This window comes from Mustela erminea, chromosome 4 (genome assembly GCF_009829155.1).
Source record: "Mustela erminea isolate mMusErm1 chromosome 4, mMusErm1.Pri, whole genome shotgun sequence".
Taxonomy (NCBI): domain Eukaryota; kingdom Metazoa; phylum Chordata; class Mammalia; order Carnivora; family Mustelidae; genus Mustela; species Mustela erminea.
Window position 1 is genome coordinate 24495873 of NC_045617.1, and position 14010 is coordinate 24509882.

At 37.7% G+C, this 14010-nt stretch overlaps 1 protein-coding gene across 2 annotated transcripts in view; it reads right to left on the reverse strand.

Annotated features, from left to right (window-relative positions):
- Positions 1 to 14010, reverse strand: part of SOBP (sine oculis binding protein homolog) — a 159895-nt gene that overhangs the window by 132486 nt on the left and 13399 nt on the right. For both annotated transcript variants that reach the window (XM_032338897.1, XM_032338896.1), the window contains exons 2-3: positions 13444 to 13582; positions 11471 to 11656 (exon numbers count right to left, since the gene is read on the reverse strand). In XM_032338897.1, the coding sequence (XP_032194788.1) occupies positions 11471 to 11656; positions 13444 to 13582 (325 nt within the window). The remainder of the gene's footprint in view (positions 1 to 11470; positions 11657 to 13443; positions 13583 to 14010) is intronic.

Below are 14010 nucleotides of genomic sequence, written 5' to 3' on the forward strand. Positions count from 1 at the left end.
TTTCCCAACCACGGCGCTATTGATATTGTCAGCCAGATAATTCCTTGTTGTGGGGCTGTCCCCTGCATTGTAGGAAGTTTAGTGCCATGGCTGGCCTCTACTCCCTGTATGCCAGTACCTTCCTCGCTCCCAGCTGTAGCAACCAAAATATCTTCAGCTATTCCCAACTATCCCCTGGGAGGCAAAGCAACCACTGGGGTAAAGTATTGAATATCCTATTTTTGTCACTCACCCAGTACCACTTCGTTTCTCTCTACTTACATCATATCAAAAGCTGCTCTCAAGTAGACCACTCGGGGAGATATTATGTCTTATACCTGCATCTTAACTTTCAGGTCTCGCTGTGATATATTTCATGTAAGTAGATGATAATGCCTTAATAATAAAGAATGAGGAGATTTTAAATAGTTGATTTAAACAGTTGATTTTGATTAGTCTATAAACAGACTAGAGATGGGGGAAAATGCTGAAATTGTATTCTAGCATATAGTTAACTAAATCAGGAAGAGTTAAAATTAAAAAAAAAAAAAAACACTTTTTTTCAAACTCTAAGTCTCCAAGTAAAGGACTCAAGATTTTTTGAGACAAGGATCTTTTCCCACAACAATGTACATGAGGGTAGGGTCCTTATCTAATGGGACTCGTGTCCTCCTGAGAAGGGACAGCAGAGAGTTCCTATCTCTCTCTGCCACATGAGAACACAGAGAAGGTAACTGATTGTAACCACACAGTTTTTAACAGATACCAAGCCTAATGTTGTTGATCTTGGACTTGCATTCTCCAGAATTGTGAGAAAATAAACTTTGGCTGTATTTAGTTATGGTAACCTAAGCTGATGAATATATTTGTCATAAATCCAGAATCTGTTCATATTTGTTTCTGAACTCCACTGCAGTGATTTATATGCATATCCTTTTATCATTATTTCATTGTCTCTTTTTAATACAACAGAAATCATTTATTATTGCTCATGGGGTCTCTGAGTTAGATATTTGGGAGTAGTTTAGAGCAATTCTAGCTCAGAGTTGTTCATGAACTTACATCCAGTGTCTCTCGGGGCTGCAGTCATCTGAAGGCTTGAATTGGGCTGTGGGACCCACTTCTAAGGCAGCTCAACCACAAGGCTGGCAAGCTGGTGCTGGCTGCTGATGGGAGACCCCTTCCTGTCCACATGAGCCCCTCCACAGGGCTGCTTGAGTTTCCTCATGTTCCCTCAAAAATGAACAATCTGAGAGAACTAGGCAAAAACTACAATAACCTTTTATGACAGCCCCAGAAGTCAGTCACATAAACCAGCCCTGATTCAATGTAGAAAGAAATTACCAGGAGACCAGGATCATTAAGGCCATTTTGGAAACTGGCTTCCAGAATTTCATTTATCTGAAGTCCAAAAACAGGCAAATAATAAACTATATTACTAGTGGGGAGCCTCTGCAGGTGTTAAAACTGTAGAAGGAAATAAGGCAAAGATGGCCATAAAAGTGGTTACCTCTTGAATGGAAAGTTGTGAGTGGACAAGGATCATTATTTGTCGGAAAAAAATACGTGTATATTTTATGCACTTTTACATATATATTTTAAGTCAAAAGAGAATTGACATGAGAAACACAAAGTGTCTTTTCTCTCTTATGCCTCAAACACAGATGAGGCTTAAAGTATGTTCAAAAGAAGAATAATAACAACAGTACAATTAATACTGATAATAACATAAACTTATTTAATTATTAATTAATTATTCTAGGTCTTACAATGACTGTTGGGATCCAGTAGTATAAGTCTTCCTTTTATTTTTTTTCTTCAAGATTGTCCTAGCTAATTTTGCCCCTTTGCATCTCCATGTAAATTCAAAATGCAGGTTTTTAATTTCCACAAAATTTTATGCTGGGATTTTTATCCGAATTGAATATATAGATCAATTTAGGAAGAATCTGTCCTTTTAGAATATTATTCATCAATCCATAAACATGGTGTGTCCCTCCACTGATTTAGGCCTTCTTTGATTTCTCTCAGCAATATTTATAGTTTCCTATATAACAATCTTGCATATATTTTGTTAGATTTTTTTTTTTACCCTGAGTTTTTCATGGTTTAATGCTATTTTAACTGGTATTTTTAAATTTTGTTTTTTTACTATATTTGTAGCTGCTATATAGAGATATAATGGATTTGGGAGGACTGCCTATGTTTAGAGACCTTGATAAATGTACTCATTAATTATAATAGCTCACCTGTACATTGATGGAAAAGGGATGGTTGTAAACAAAATGCTATTTTTACATTTCAAATCTTGTATTTTTAGTTTCTTTTTCTTGCTGTATTACATTATCTATGAACTCCAGTACAAAATTAAATAGAAGTGGTGATAGTGGTCATCTTTATCTCATTCTTAATCTCAAGGAAAACCTTCAAAATTTCACAATTAAGTATGATATTTGCTGTAGGTTTTTTGTGGATAATTTTTGTCATTTTATAGAAGATCCATTCTGTTCCTATTTTGCCAAGAGTTTTTATTATTGTGTTAAATTTTTATCAAATTATGTTTTCTGCATCTATTGAGAATATTGTTTGAGATTTTATTTTATTCTGTTAATGTAGTTAAGCATATTGATGGATTTCTTAAGCTTAAATCAACCTTGCATTCCTAGAAAAGAATCCAAATTAGTCATGATGCATTATCTTTTAGTATACATCACTGGATTTTGTTTGCTATGATTTTTTTTTAGGGTTTTTGAATAAGTGTTCATGATGAACAGAAGTTTTCCATCTTAGTGTAATTCAATTACATTAAATTATCATTGTCCTTATTTCTAATGCTCTTGTCATGTCATGGGATCAAAGTCATGCTGGGATTATAAAATGAGTAAAAATGGTTTTTTTGTTTTGTTTTTTTTCTATTCTCTAGAAGAGTTTCTCTATGTTTGGTTTCATTTTTTTCCTTAAATTTTTGGTAGAATCTACCACTGAAGCTACCTGTGCCTAGAATATTCTTTGTAAAAAGGATCTAATGATTTCTTCCTTTTTTTTTTTTTTAAGATTTTACTTATTTAGAGAGAGAAAGAGAGCATGTGAGCAGGGAGAGGGTAGAGGGAGAGAGAAAATCTCAAGCAGACTTCATACTGAGCATGGAGCCCAATGCAGGGCTTGATCTTAAGATCCTGACATTATGATCTGAACCAAAATCAAGAGTCAGATGCTTAACTCACTGAGCCATCCAGGCACCAGTTTAATTTTCTTAATAGATGTAGGACTACTCAAGCTTTCTATTCCTTCTTGTGCCTGTTTTGATAAGTTAAATTGGACATAACGTGACTTCTCTTTTGCAGAAATTCTGGGAATCACTTCCAGTAATCATTACTTATGTGTAATGTCAAAATTATTAGGTCTAATGACATATGGGTGATATAATCTTTTCATGTACTCACAATTCAAATTTTTTTCTAGCAGTTTTTCTAAAACTTCAATCTATTATTTCAAGTCACTCTTCCAGAGTAAAAAATTAATAATTAGCTGATAGTTGTCTAAGTGGCATAAATTTTCCATCAGACTTTTTTTGGCTGCCATAATTACACATAGAGGTGAGTTTTCTTTAAATATGTTCAGTCAACTAACAAATATATATTACAGTGTATTAAAATAGACTCAAATCACAAAATCAGGTGGTAAATTCACCATACAAGTCACAAAATCAAGATTTTATAAATTAAAGCAATTACAGATTACCTAATCTAAGTACATCATTATTAAGCAAGGAAACTGAGGCATAGATAAGCAAAGTGACTTATCTTATTTACACGGCCAGTAAAAAGCAGAGCTGGCATTCACAACCCAGGTTTCCTGATTTTTGCTCTGGTAGTCTTTCCACCACATCACACTACCATTTAAACCACACATTTGAGGGATGCCTTCGTGGCTCAGTCAGTTAAGTGTCTGACTCTTGATTTCAGCTTAATGTCATGATCTCAGGGTCACAAGATCAAGCCACGTGTCAGGCTCTGTGCTCAGCAGAGAGTCTATTTGAGATTCTTTCTCCTCCTCTCCCTCTGCCTCCCGCTTTTTTGTACTAGGTACTATCTTTTATTCAAATGAGGCAAACACCGAGGCTCAGACAGATGGTCACACAGATGGTCATCTGCCCCAGGTCATAAAGCCAAATATGTACTCAATAAATATTAGCCAACCAATATGATAGATAGAAAAGGTAACACTGGCCTCAGACCCAGTCTGACTTCCAAGCCCATGTTCTCAGCCATTCTTAGGGACCAACTCCATGGTGCTGGCACAATGTGTTTGTCTTTCCATGTCTCACCATATAAATGGAAGCCCGATCAACTCATCACTCTCTCTTTCTCTCTTTCTCTCTCTCTTTCTCTAAAATAAATAAATTCTTAAAAACACACACACATTTTGATTTGGGACACAATGGAATATTACTCAGCCATAAAAAAGAATGATAGCTTGCCATTTCACAACAACATAAGGGTATTGTGCTAAGTGACATAACTCAGAGAAAGATAAATACCAAATGATTTCACTTGTATATGGAATCTAAAAAAAAATGAACAAACAAACAACAATAAATGAAACAGACTCATAAATATAATGAACAAACTAGGTGTTGCCAGGGGGAGGGGAGCAGGGGATGAGCAAAATTGGTGAAGGGGGTTAATAGGTACAAACTTTCAGTTTTAAAATAAATCAGCATGGGGATGAGAAGTACAGCACTGGGAATACAGCCAATAATACTGTAATAATTTTGTATGGTGATAGATTGTCACTACAAAAAAAAGAGAGAGAGAGAGAGAGAGAGAAGGAACATACTGAAATTTGAGTTCCACCTTTACAAGAACCCACAATTTTATTAAAAAATATAATAAAATAAAATAGGGCCCATTATCAGAGTAGGTAAGATTTTGAGACTTCGTTTTGTATCTTTCGTTAATCACCTTGAATTCTGAATGACTGTCTTCTGGTCTACATTACGTTTTAGATGTCATTTCTCCTCAACTGTGTAAATATAACAGTTCCTCATTATCTCCCTATAGACCTTCTGCTACTCCATTTTGCCCTTTTGCTGCCACTGAGCTCCACCAAATGCTGCTAAAACTCCTTCCAAAGTCAAAGTGGAATGATGTTTTGATTATACCAAGTACACTGTAAGTTCCCAGTGGTCAAGGATGATGACGTACACACTTTTATTATCTAGCATAATATGAAGCACACTCAGTAAACACATAATTGACTGACATAGGTTTTTGGATAATCCAGGGCTACAAATATGGGTTAGGGGGACATCATCCCTAAGTTCAAATGTCAGTTCTGCCACTTATTACCTGTGTGACCTCAGGCAAGTTGCTCTGGGTCTCAGTTTCCTCATCTGTAAAACAAGGTTAATAATAGCATCCACACAGAGTTGTTCTGAAAATTAAATGAGATAATAATCTATTAGCACAATGTCTGGCCCATAATAAGTGCTCAAAAAATATTCACTAGGATGAGATTCTATCATTACGATTATTAACTATTCCTACTCCTGCCATTCACCATAATTCCTCCTGTCCCTTTTCTAAGGGAATTAGAAAATTCCCCAAACCTGAGGGTTCAGTGAACATCTTTTTTTTTTTTTTGAGAAATCTATCTGCTACATAAATAGTAAATCATCCAAATCCCATTAACTCTAGGTAATTTTATTTAATAATCATATTTTAAAAGTTGGACAAATAAATAAATGGCAGAGCAATTTTGATTAAATCCTGTTTTCTCAATGGCTATTTGGAATACATCATTCATATGCAAGCCCCAAGAATATTGAGTAACAGATAAAATAAATAATGATCATAATGCAAACCACATTCTGATTCCCACTTCTCTGCAAGTATAACTCCATGTAAGAATTTTAAGAGCCAAAAAGTAACATGCTTATTAACTGTGGGTTGCTCAGTTATATACATAGGGTTTAGCAGATCACGTGAATGTTTCCATATTCTCAGTTAAGCTAATTGTTCCTTAGAGCCCAGTTCTTATATCCCCTTAAGAATTCTAAGATTTGCCTGAAAAAATATATCATATTTCCATGACTATGACTGAACACAAATTTGGAAAGCTCACTGAAAGCAAACCATCCTAGAAGACAGGAAATGGTCATTGTTTTCAAAGAAAGTCAAGACGCTCCAGCACGTAGGGAATCAGGCTCTTAGGAGCTTGATCTCATGTCCCTCCACATAAACCTGTGTATGCCACGGGGACAGACCCTGTCTTTCCCCTCTCCCATGGGTAGCGAGAAAGAAGAATATGGTCGCTTTCCATTTGAGGTAGGAAAAAAAAAGAAAAAAAAAACACCATTTTATTCAAAACTGCCACATAAATGCATCCAGAGAAATAGATTCCCTCCTTTTTGTGCATTTAATTTCATTTTAAAGTATTCTGGGACTTAGAGGGATTCTGGACTTGTGATAGGCAAGTTATACACCTCTAGGGAAGCCTGTCAAAAGATTCAGATTTAAAATGTCATTTCCTAGATATGCGGTGTTTTCTGCAGCAGAGCTCAGCATGACTTTCACTAGGAAAAGTTGCTGCATTTCATCTTTTCCTCATGAACAAAAAATAATTACAACAAGAGTTTCATTGATTTCTTTTTCTTTTTCTTTTTTTTTTTTTTTTTTAATTCTTGGGAGCAAAATGTCAGGGAGCAAGTCTGAGACTAGAAAAGAAAAATCCTGGTTCAAGTCCAGTCAGCGGCTCTAACCAGAAGTAGGCAGGATAGGAAGCATCAAGCCTGACCAACCACTGTAGAGGACGGACGTCTGGTCAGTGGAGATTTACTTACGGAAAGCAGGGAAGATCAATATAAAGTGTTTGTAAAAAAAAAAAAAAAAGAAAGAAAGAAAGAAAAAATCTGTATTTAAAATCCATTTCAAATGGCTTGACTTCAGTAGTCAAACCAGCGGTGGAGCGGAGTCGGCCTAAATATTTGGATGGAGACTCACTCCAGCACGGCCTTTACAGACCGTGCTCAGAGTCCTTTTCTGGCACAACCCTCTTCCAAGGAAGTCCTGAAGGGCTGAAGCCTGTATTAAAATCTCTAATATGAGAAGAATTTCAGCAAGGTCACAATATAATTAACCTGAGTTATCTTTCAAAACTCTTGCTGATATATATTCTGCCACTTCAGACTAGGCTCACGCTGTGATTTTTAAAATTAGCAGAGAAGGAGGCTTTCATATTCATTCGCACTAAAAGGATAAAGGAACGTTTGCATAAAAAGAAAAAGGTGGTCAGTACTTTCTATTATTCTCTTACTCTTTTAACAGTTTTTGTTGTTTGTTTGTTTGTTTTTTTTAATGGCATCTCTATATGGCAAAGCCTTATTCTGTCCACTTGCTAGTCTGCAGAAAAGTCTTAGTCTTATTTAAGGATCATGGTGATTCCCTTCAGTACTTAGAGAGAAAAAAAAAAAAAAAGGAAAATCAGGGCTATTATCCTGTGTTTATAACAAGTCTATTACCATAGTAACGACTGTGATGTCACAAACCCTACATTGAGGGCCAAATTCTGTCCCTGATGGGGGAAGGGCAGCTCAGCCTTGGAAATCAGACAAAACTGTACACAAACATGTGTGGCCAGAGCAGAGACAACGCTTGTAATCACCAAAGCCCAGGGAGCTCCCCTTCTCTGAAGAGAAGGTGGGGACAGGAGGAGAAAAGCAATTCCCCAGGCCCACTAATAAGCTACACCCACACTGCTGGATGCAGCTGTGCAAAAGGAGAGGAGAAATCCAAGCAAGTGTGGTGTCACCATGTTCCCCATCCCAAGTATTCCACTGGGCCCACTGGCTGCCAAACATGGACGGGATCCAGTCTGAGCCTGCCCAAGCCCATGAAACACTCTGGAACCGGTGCCCAACCCGATGGAACCCTCTGGTACCTCGGAGGAGCAGTGACTTGCCTCATGATGGTGAGCCCTTCAAAACCAAGCTGGGGTTTTAGTCCCGCTAGGTCATCCCAGTTCAAAGAACCACAGATCCTCAGGTTCAGAGAACGCATCAAGTCTCCCAGAAGATGGGGACTTGAAAAAATGACTGTGTACCTGTCACTGGGGGATCTGAAGTCGCAAACTAGTAAGGACTCTTATTCTGATGCAGTCTAAGCAAGTTTTGTACAAATACGCCGGAAAAGCAACTTTATATTAAAAGGAATATTGAATCAGGAGTCAGAAGACATTGGTACTAGTCTTGGCTCACGTACTTAGAAGCCACCTGACCTTGAGAAAGCCATTTAACCTATGCAACCTTCAGTTTTTCTATTTAGCTATATCTAGTACACTATTTCCCAGAGTCACGGTGAAGATCAAATCACATCAAACAATGAATGTGAGGGCGCTTCATGAACTATAAAGGATTTAATACAGACATAAGGTATTATTATTGCTGGTATTGTCACACGGCCAGTTTATGGCAGAATGGGAATAATTTAAACGCTAACAGTTATTTTCTTTCCAGGAATCCAAAACATACATATGCTCCCTGTCTTCCCCATCCCAAGAGGTGGACAGTTGCATGATATAGTCAGTTCTAAATTATTCAGGGGCTGATTATCGAGGGGCCTTTTACTTCTAGCCATTGTACCATTTATTAGTTTCCCTTAGGAATGCCAGTGTTGACCTACATATAGCTATAACATTGATAGGGAATGTGCCTCAACTCAGCTACCCTGAATAACAACCCTGGCAAAAGTTTTAACAGAAGGAGAAAGTGAAGTGATTAATTAGATGAAAGTTTTTAGGTAATCTGTGGGCCTTACTTATCCAAGGATAATTATACACATCACTGTCATAAAGCTATAGTCAAACTCTTGACAGGTTGGGACTAAGCCAGCCAAGATACTAGCATTTTCTCAAGGAACAACAGAGTGGCCCATACTGGTGATGTATGTGCAGTAGGAATTTGACTATCAGCCATTCAGTCAGTTTTCAACAAACAGTACTGGAGCACCTACTATGTGCCAAAGCTCACCACATACCCTGAAAACCCCACTATCTTCCTATCCATGTTGCTGTCCCTTATGATATTATACAGAGCACCTTGGCAAAGCTCATAGCCTGACTCTCAGAAACTCAATCCTGAAACTTCTGCCAACCTTACCCTGGTGCAAAAATCAGCAACCTCTGGTTGTCAGGCCAGACCCTCCTTCCTGCCTTTTTTGTAAATGATATTTTATTAGAACACAGCTACACCCATTTGTTTATGTACTATCTACAATAGCAGAGTTCAGTAGTTCTGGTAGAGAGCACAGCCCAGAGCCTAAAACACTATCTGGCCCTTTGTAGGAAAAGTCTGCAGACCCCTGCACTAGATAACGTGACTGAATCGAAATTCATCTCTCCTGTACATGTTTCTGTTTAGGGATTAATGGAGAAACCTCCTTGAAAGCAGAGATCCTTTCTGTATCTTGGTCTTGTCATATAGAACCTTGGAGAAGCACAGAGCCAAGGTTTAGAGCAGATACAGAAAATTAAACACGTCCTTCCCTACATTTTGTTTTCAACAGATGAGTGCTTTGGGGTTGCATGAAGACAGCATAAAACCACTGGTGTTGAGTTACTTCTGGCTTCTAATTCCTCCGAGTTCCTGTGTCTAAGACTTCCAAGGCTCAATCTTTGGCCTGTATCCCTTTGCATATTTTTTTCCTGATCTGATGTGGAATTAGAGTTAAATGGGAGCTGTGTGCTTGAATTCCACGTGGCTGGCTCAGCAGGAAACTCCAGGGCAGGTTTTTTGGCATGCCAAGCTCATGTTAGCCTCAGCTATGCTAATTTCTAAAGCTGTTTGCTTTGCTCAAATAAATCTTAGAAGGGAATTTGCATTTGGATGCACACCTTTTTATGCACAAATTATGTGCATGATAATTCTGGGACAGACTAAGGACTTAAAAAAAGAAGAAGAAGAAGCATGGTGTTTACGAAATGGCTTTAGTGTCATGGGGACTATGCTAGGTGCTTTACATATATTTTCTCCTCTCACAGCCATGACAATCCTGTGAGATGAAACTGTGATCCCCATTTTACAGATGGAGAAACTGAGGAGGAGAGAGCTTATATAATGTGTCCGTGTCCACAGAGCTGGTAAGTGACAAAGCCTAGATTTGAGCCCAATTTGTCTAAATCGGAGGCGAGTGTCCTTTCCACCTAGACACACTGCCCTAATGTTCCCATTTATCATCACCACGCATCCAGGCCACTGCACACTCACTGGAATATGAACTCTACATTTACAAAATTAGTCACCCCGCCCCTTCCCAGTGGCCTGTGCAAAGTTATGACTTTGGTCCTTGGGAGATACACCTGGGTCCCTCTGCATCAGAAAACAATCAACCAAAGGAAAATAGGGGCATTAAAAAGGCAAACTATGTGATACACAAATTATATTAGAAATTAGCAGACAAACACAATCTCAAGTGATTTTGACAGGTAAATGGATTTTAATGACATTCTCTCTCGAGGACCTCGATACGAAAGGACACTTTTTACTACTAAAATGTAGTAGGCTAAGCAAGGGAATGTACACACACTATGAAGAATAATGTTAGTAACTCTCAGAATATGGTGTAAATACATCTATAACACAAGTCCAGGAATTTATATCTACAAATACCCTCACTGTTTATGGAAACATAACCACACACTTATCTCCCCCCAGCCCCCCCGAAAATACAAACATTCCCTTCAGTAAGTTATAGTGAGTACTGCCATCAAAACTTACTATTTATCATTGTTCAGCTCAATATACAGAAAAATAACCACTGTAGCAATTAAGTATTCTAGCGTAACTCCAGCATTTCACAGCAAGCCAGATACAGTATCACTGAACTTCTTTCTCCGTATGGAGCACAGCTGTAATGTAGCTTGTGCTATCACCTAATGCTTAACCCATTGCCCTGCACCTTCATACACACGCCATCTGATCTTCTGGAAATATTAAAAAACTGATTACGTTTGCATGCAAGTGAAATCCAGACATCCATTTTTCTTTAAAGCTCTCAAAGACAGTTTTCCAGGAATTAGAAAGAACTCTGTGGCAAAGATGGATAATCTAGGTTATTTCTAAGAAGGGCAGCCTGCTCAGGAGACCCAGCCCCTCACAATGCCACCACACGGTTCAGTCAGTCCGTATATAAAATTATTTCATCCTTTTTTTTTTTTTAATTTTTAACAGATGATTTCAGAGGAGGAAAACTACTTTTTTTTAGCCAGTGGTAGGAAAAATTCATTTGGTTGAAAGTAGATTGGGGACTTGGCCTGAGTTTGCCTAACAGAGTAATGAATGCTACTTTAAATAACACAAGCACGAACGTGTCTTGTCTACAAAGCTCCTAAAAACAGTCTTTTCCAAAGGTACCTTGGGCATTTAATAATTCTTTATAAGGTAATTACAACTTTCTAGGAATCGTTCTCATTGGAAACCCCAGTAATGACTTACCTGCTGGTGGCTTTATGAAAGGTGGAGGAATTAAAGGTACAATAATGGGCACATTGCCATGATCCTTGGACCCTGCAGGTGAGTCACTGAGTCCGTTTCCTGTGGCAAGCCCGGAATAGCCTGTGCTTATATTGTATGGTGAAATAACACTGTCCTCGGGTAATTTGGGTTTTGGCAAAGAATTTTCTATAAAAGAAAAAAAGATCACATTCACTATTACAAAAGGGCTTGTTTTCCTTGTGACCACATTTTCTCAAGTCAAATGGCCATGTAACAAAACCAACTTTTCCTTGCAGATCTTTAAACACTTTACCAGAACTCCACAGACCATCCTGGACCCTTTCAGTTTTGTTCACCGTAAATTTTGAGGGGGATCCTTTACCATTTGGCTCATTATGATAACTAGTACCTCAATTGCATCCTGGTGATGCATTTTAGCACTGGGAAAACCCATAGAAACCTGAGATGCAATTAACCTTTTCCGGGTACAAAGTCCTATCTAGCATCACCCTCCGGCTACCAGCTAAAAACATGCCCCATCCAGTCCTATCACTAGATCCCAACTGTATTAAAAAGTTTGGTCATAATATAACCAAAAGGACCCATAAGAAAGAAGCAGATTATTAGAAAGAAAACTTGTTTCACAGGGTAAACATTAGTATCCATTAACTATTAACAAAAATGAAAATAAAGAAAACTTACAATGATCTGAACTTTGTGAATTTTATCCTTGCATGTGAATCATTTAAAAAAAAAAATTCAACCATGGAAAACAACTTTTTCCCTCTAGTAGCATATCCTGGCACTCTCTCCATGTTCCCCAGAGGCAAAGATTATTACCTAGACCAAGTATTACATGAGCTATTAGTTTATAGAATATAAACTCATGACTTGCATTTTTCATTTACAGTAAAATTGATGATACTATCCCTGTAACATGATGTGTACAATTTCATAGCAGGCTTAACATGAAATTTGTTATGTGCGTTCAATTCCACATGTCTGCAGGACAGCTCATTTACATTTTGTCACTTGGCATATAAGAAGGAAAAAATGCTATCTTAAGAGACTGGAAATAAAATGAGCGAACAGGTAGTTTATGCCAACAGATTTTGAATGCAGTGCAAATACTGGTCAAATTGCCAGTGATGGTGCACGATGAATTTTACCCACACTTTAATGAAGTTCCCCAAATGGACTGCTCCTTTACATACTCTTTTTTTTTTTTTTTTTTTTTTTGACCATCAAACTCTCACTCCAAATTTAGGTTCATAAATTTAGCATCCATAACAACACCCACCTTTGGTTCTAGGCTTCCCTCATGAGATATCTGACACTGATATTCGCTGATTAGAATCAGTGTTAATTCGACACGGCCAAGTCTCTAATTTCCACTCTTTGGCTGGGCTTTGACGAAAATTCTTATAAAATAATGTAGGATCCAATCATGCACTACTCTCTTACTCCTCATACCCCATCCAAGTCTGGGAGCAGGAGGAACTTCAAACACAAAACAGAAATAGGGCTTTCCTTTAGAAATCCCACCAAAAAAAAAGGAGGAAGAGGGGATTACCAAACTAACTTTCAAGGTCTAAAAATCCAAATGCAGTATTTGACTTAATAGAAAGCACCTGTCCCCAAAAACTAATAGATCAAAGACTCAAGAAACTAGAAGGAGAACTTAGCAAACATTGTCCCTTTCTATAAATCTGTGGGCAGGACCATAACCCTAAGGTCCCTAGCCCTTGCTAGCTAGTGCTCCCATTGCTGGAAGGAGATTAAACTGTGTCTATTTTTTTTATGTTATGCTCTTATATTCTGTGGAATTCTGCTTATGGGAAAATACTACTGGGGATGTACGTTTAAATCAACCGTTGACATAATCAACAAAATGAGTCCCGAAGCAACTCAATTGGCAGGTTGAGATAGTTAATCCTTCTTTGCATGAACAAAGGGACATTAAATGTCATTACCTTTGAGAACAGAAATGTGCTGCCGGCTCTCTCCGTCGGTAGGGTAGCTCCTGAATTCAATATCTTCACCATCTTTCAATTCAACCTTATCATAGCCATACCAGCCAAGGAGTTCATTCATAGTGTTTTCTGCAAAGTTCTGGAAGAGAAGCATAGGCTTCTTTTTTATATAATCAATAACTGTTTGAAAAGAATGCATAAATCGAATTCTGTTTGCACTACCCATTGACTGCCAGGCCTGCCCCACCTCCCCTAGAGTGGCGCTCATTTTTCAAATCACGTTCGAAAACCGTAATGCATTTAAATCTCAGGATGACGCATCCAATTATGACAGGCCTTCAGACACTTGCAATTTAAAGATAATAAGAAGAAAAGGTATTTGTCAGTTTTGCTTATAAATAGAAGTCGTATTTTAGAATATTCTGCTAAGTCTATATCCCACACACACGCAAAAATATTGAAAGGGAAAGCACAAACACAGCTAAGAAAATATTTTGAAAATGAAAACAATTAATCGACCTTTTTGTGATTCAGACTGATTTAAATTAGAATTGCTTTCTGATTCAG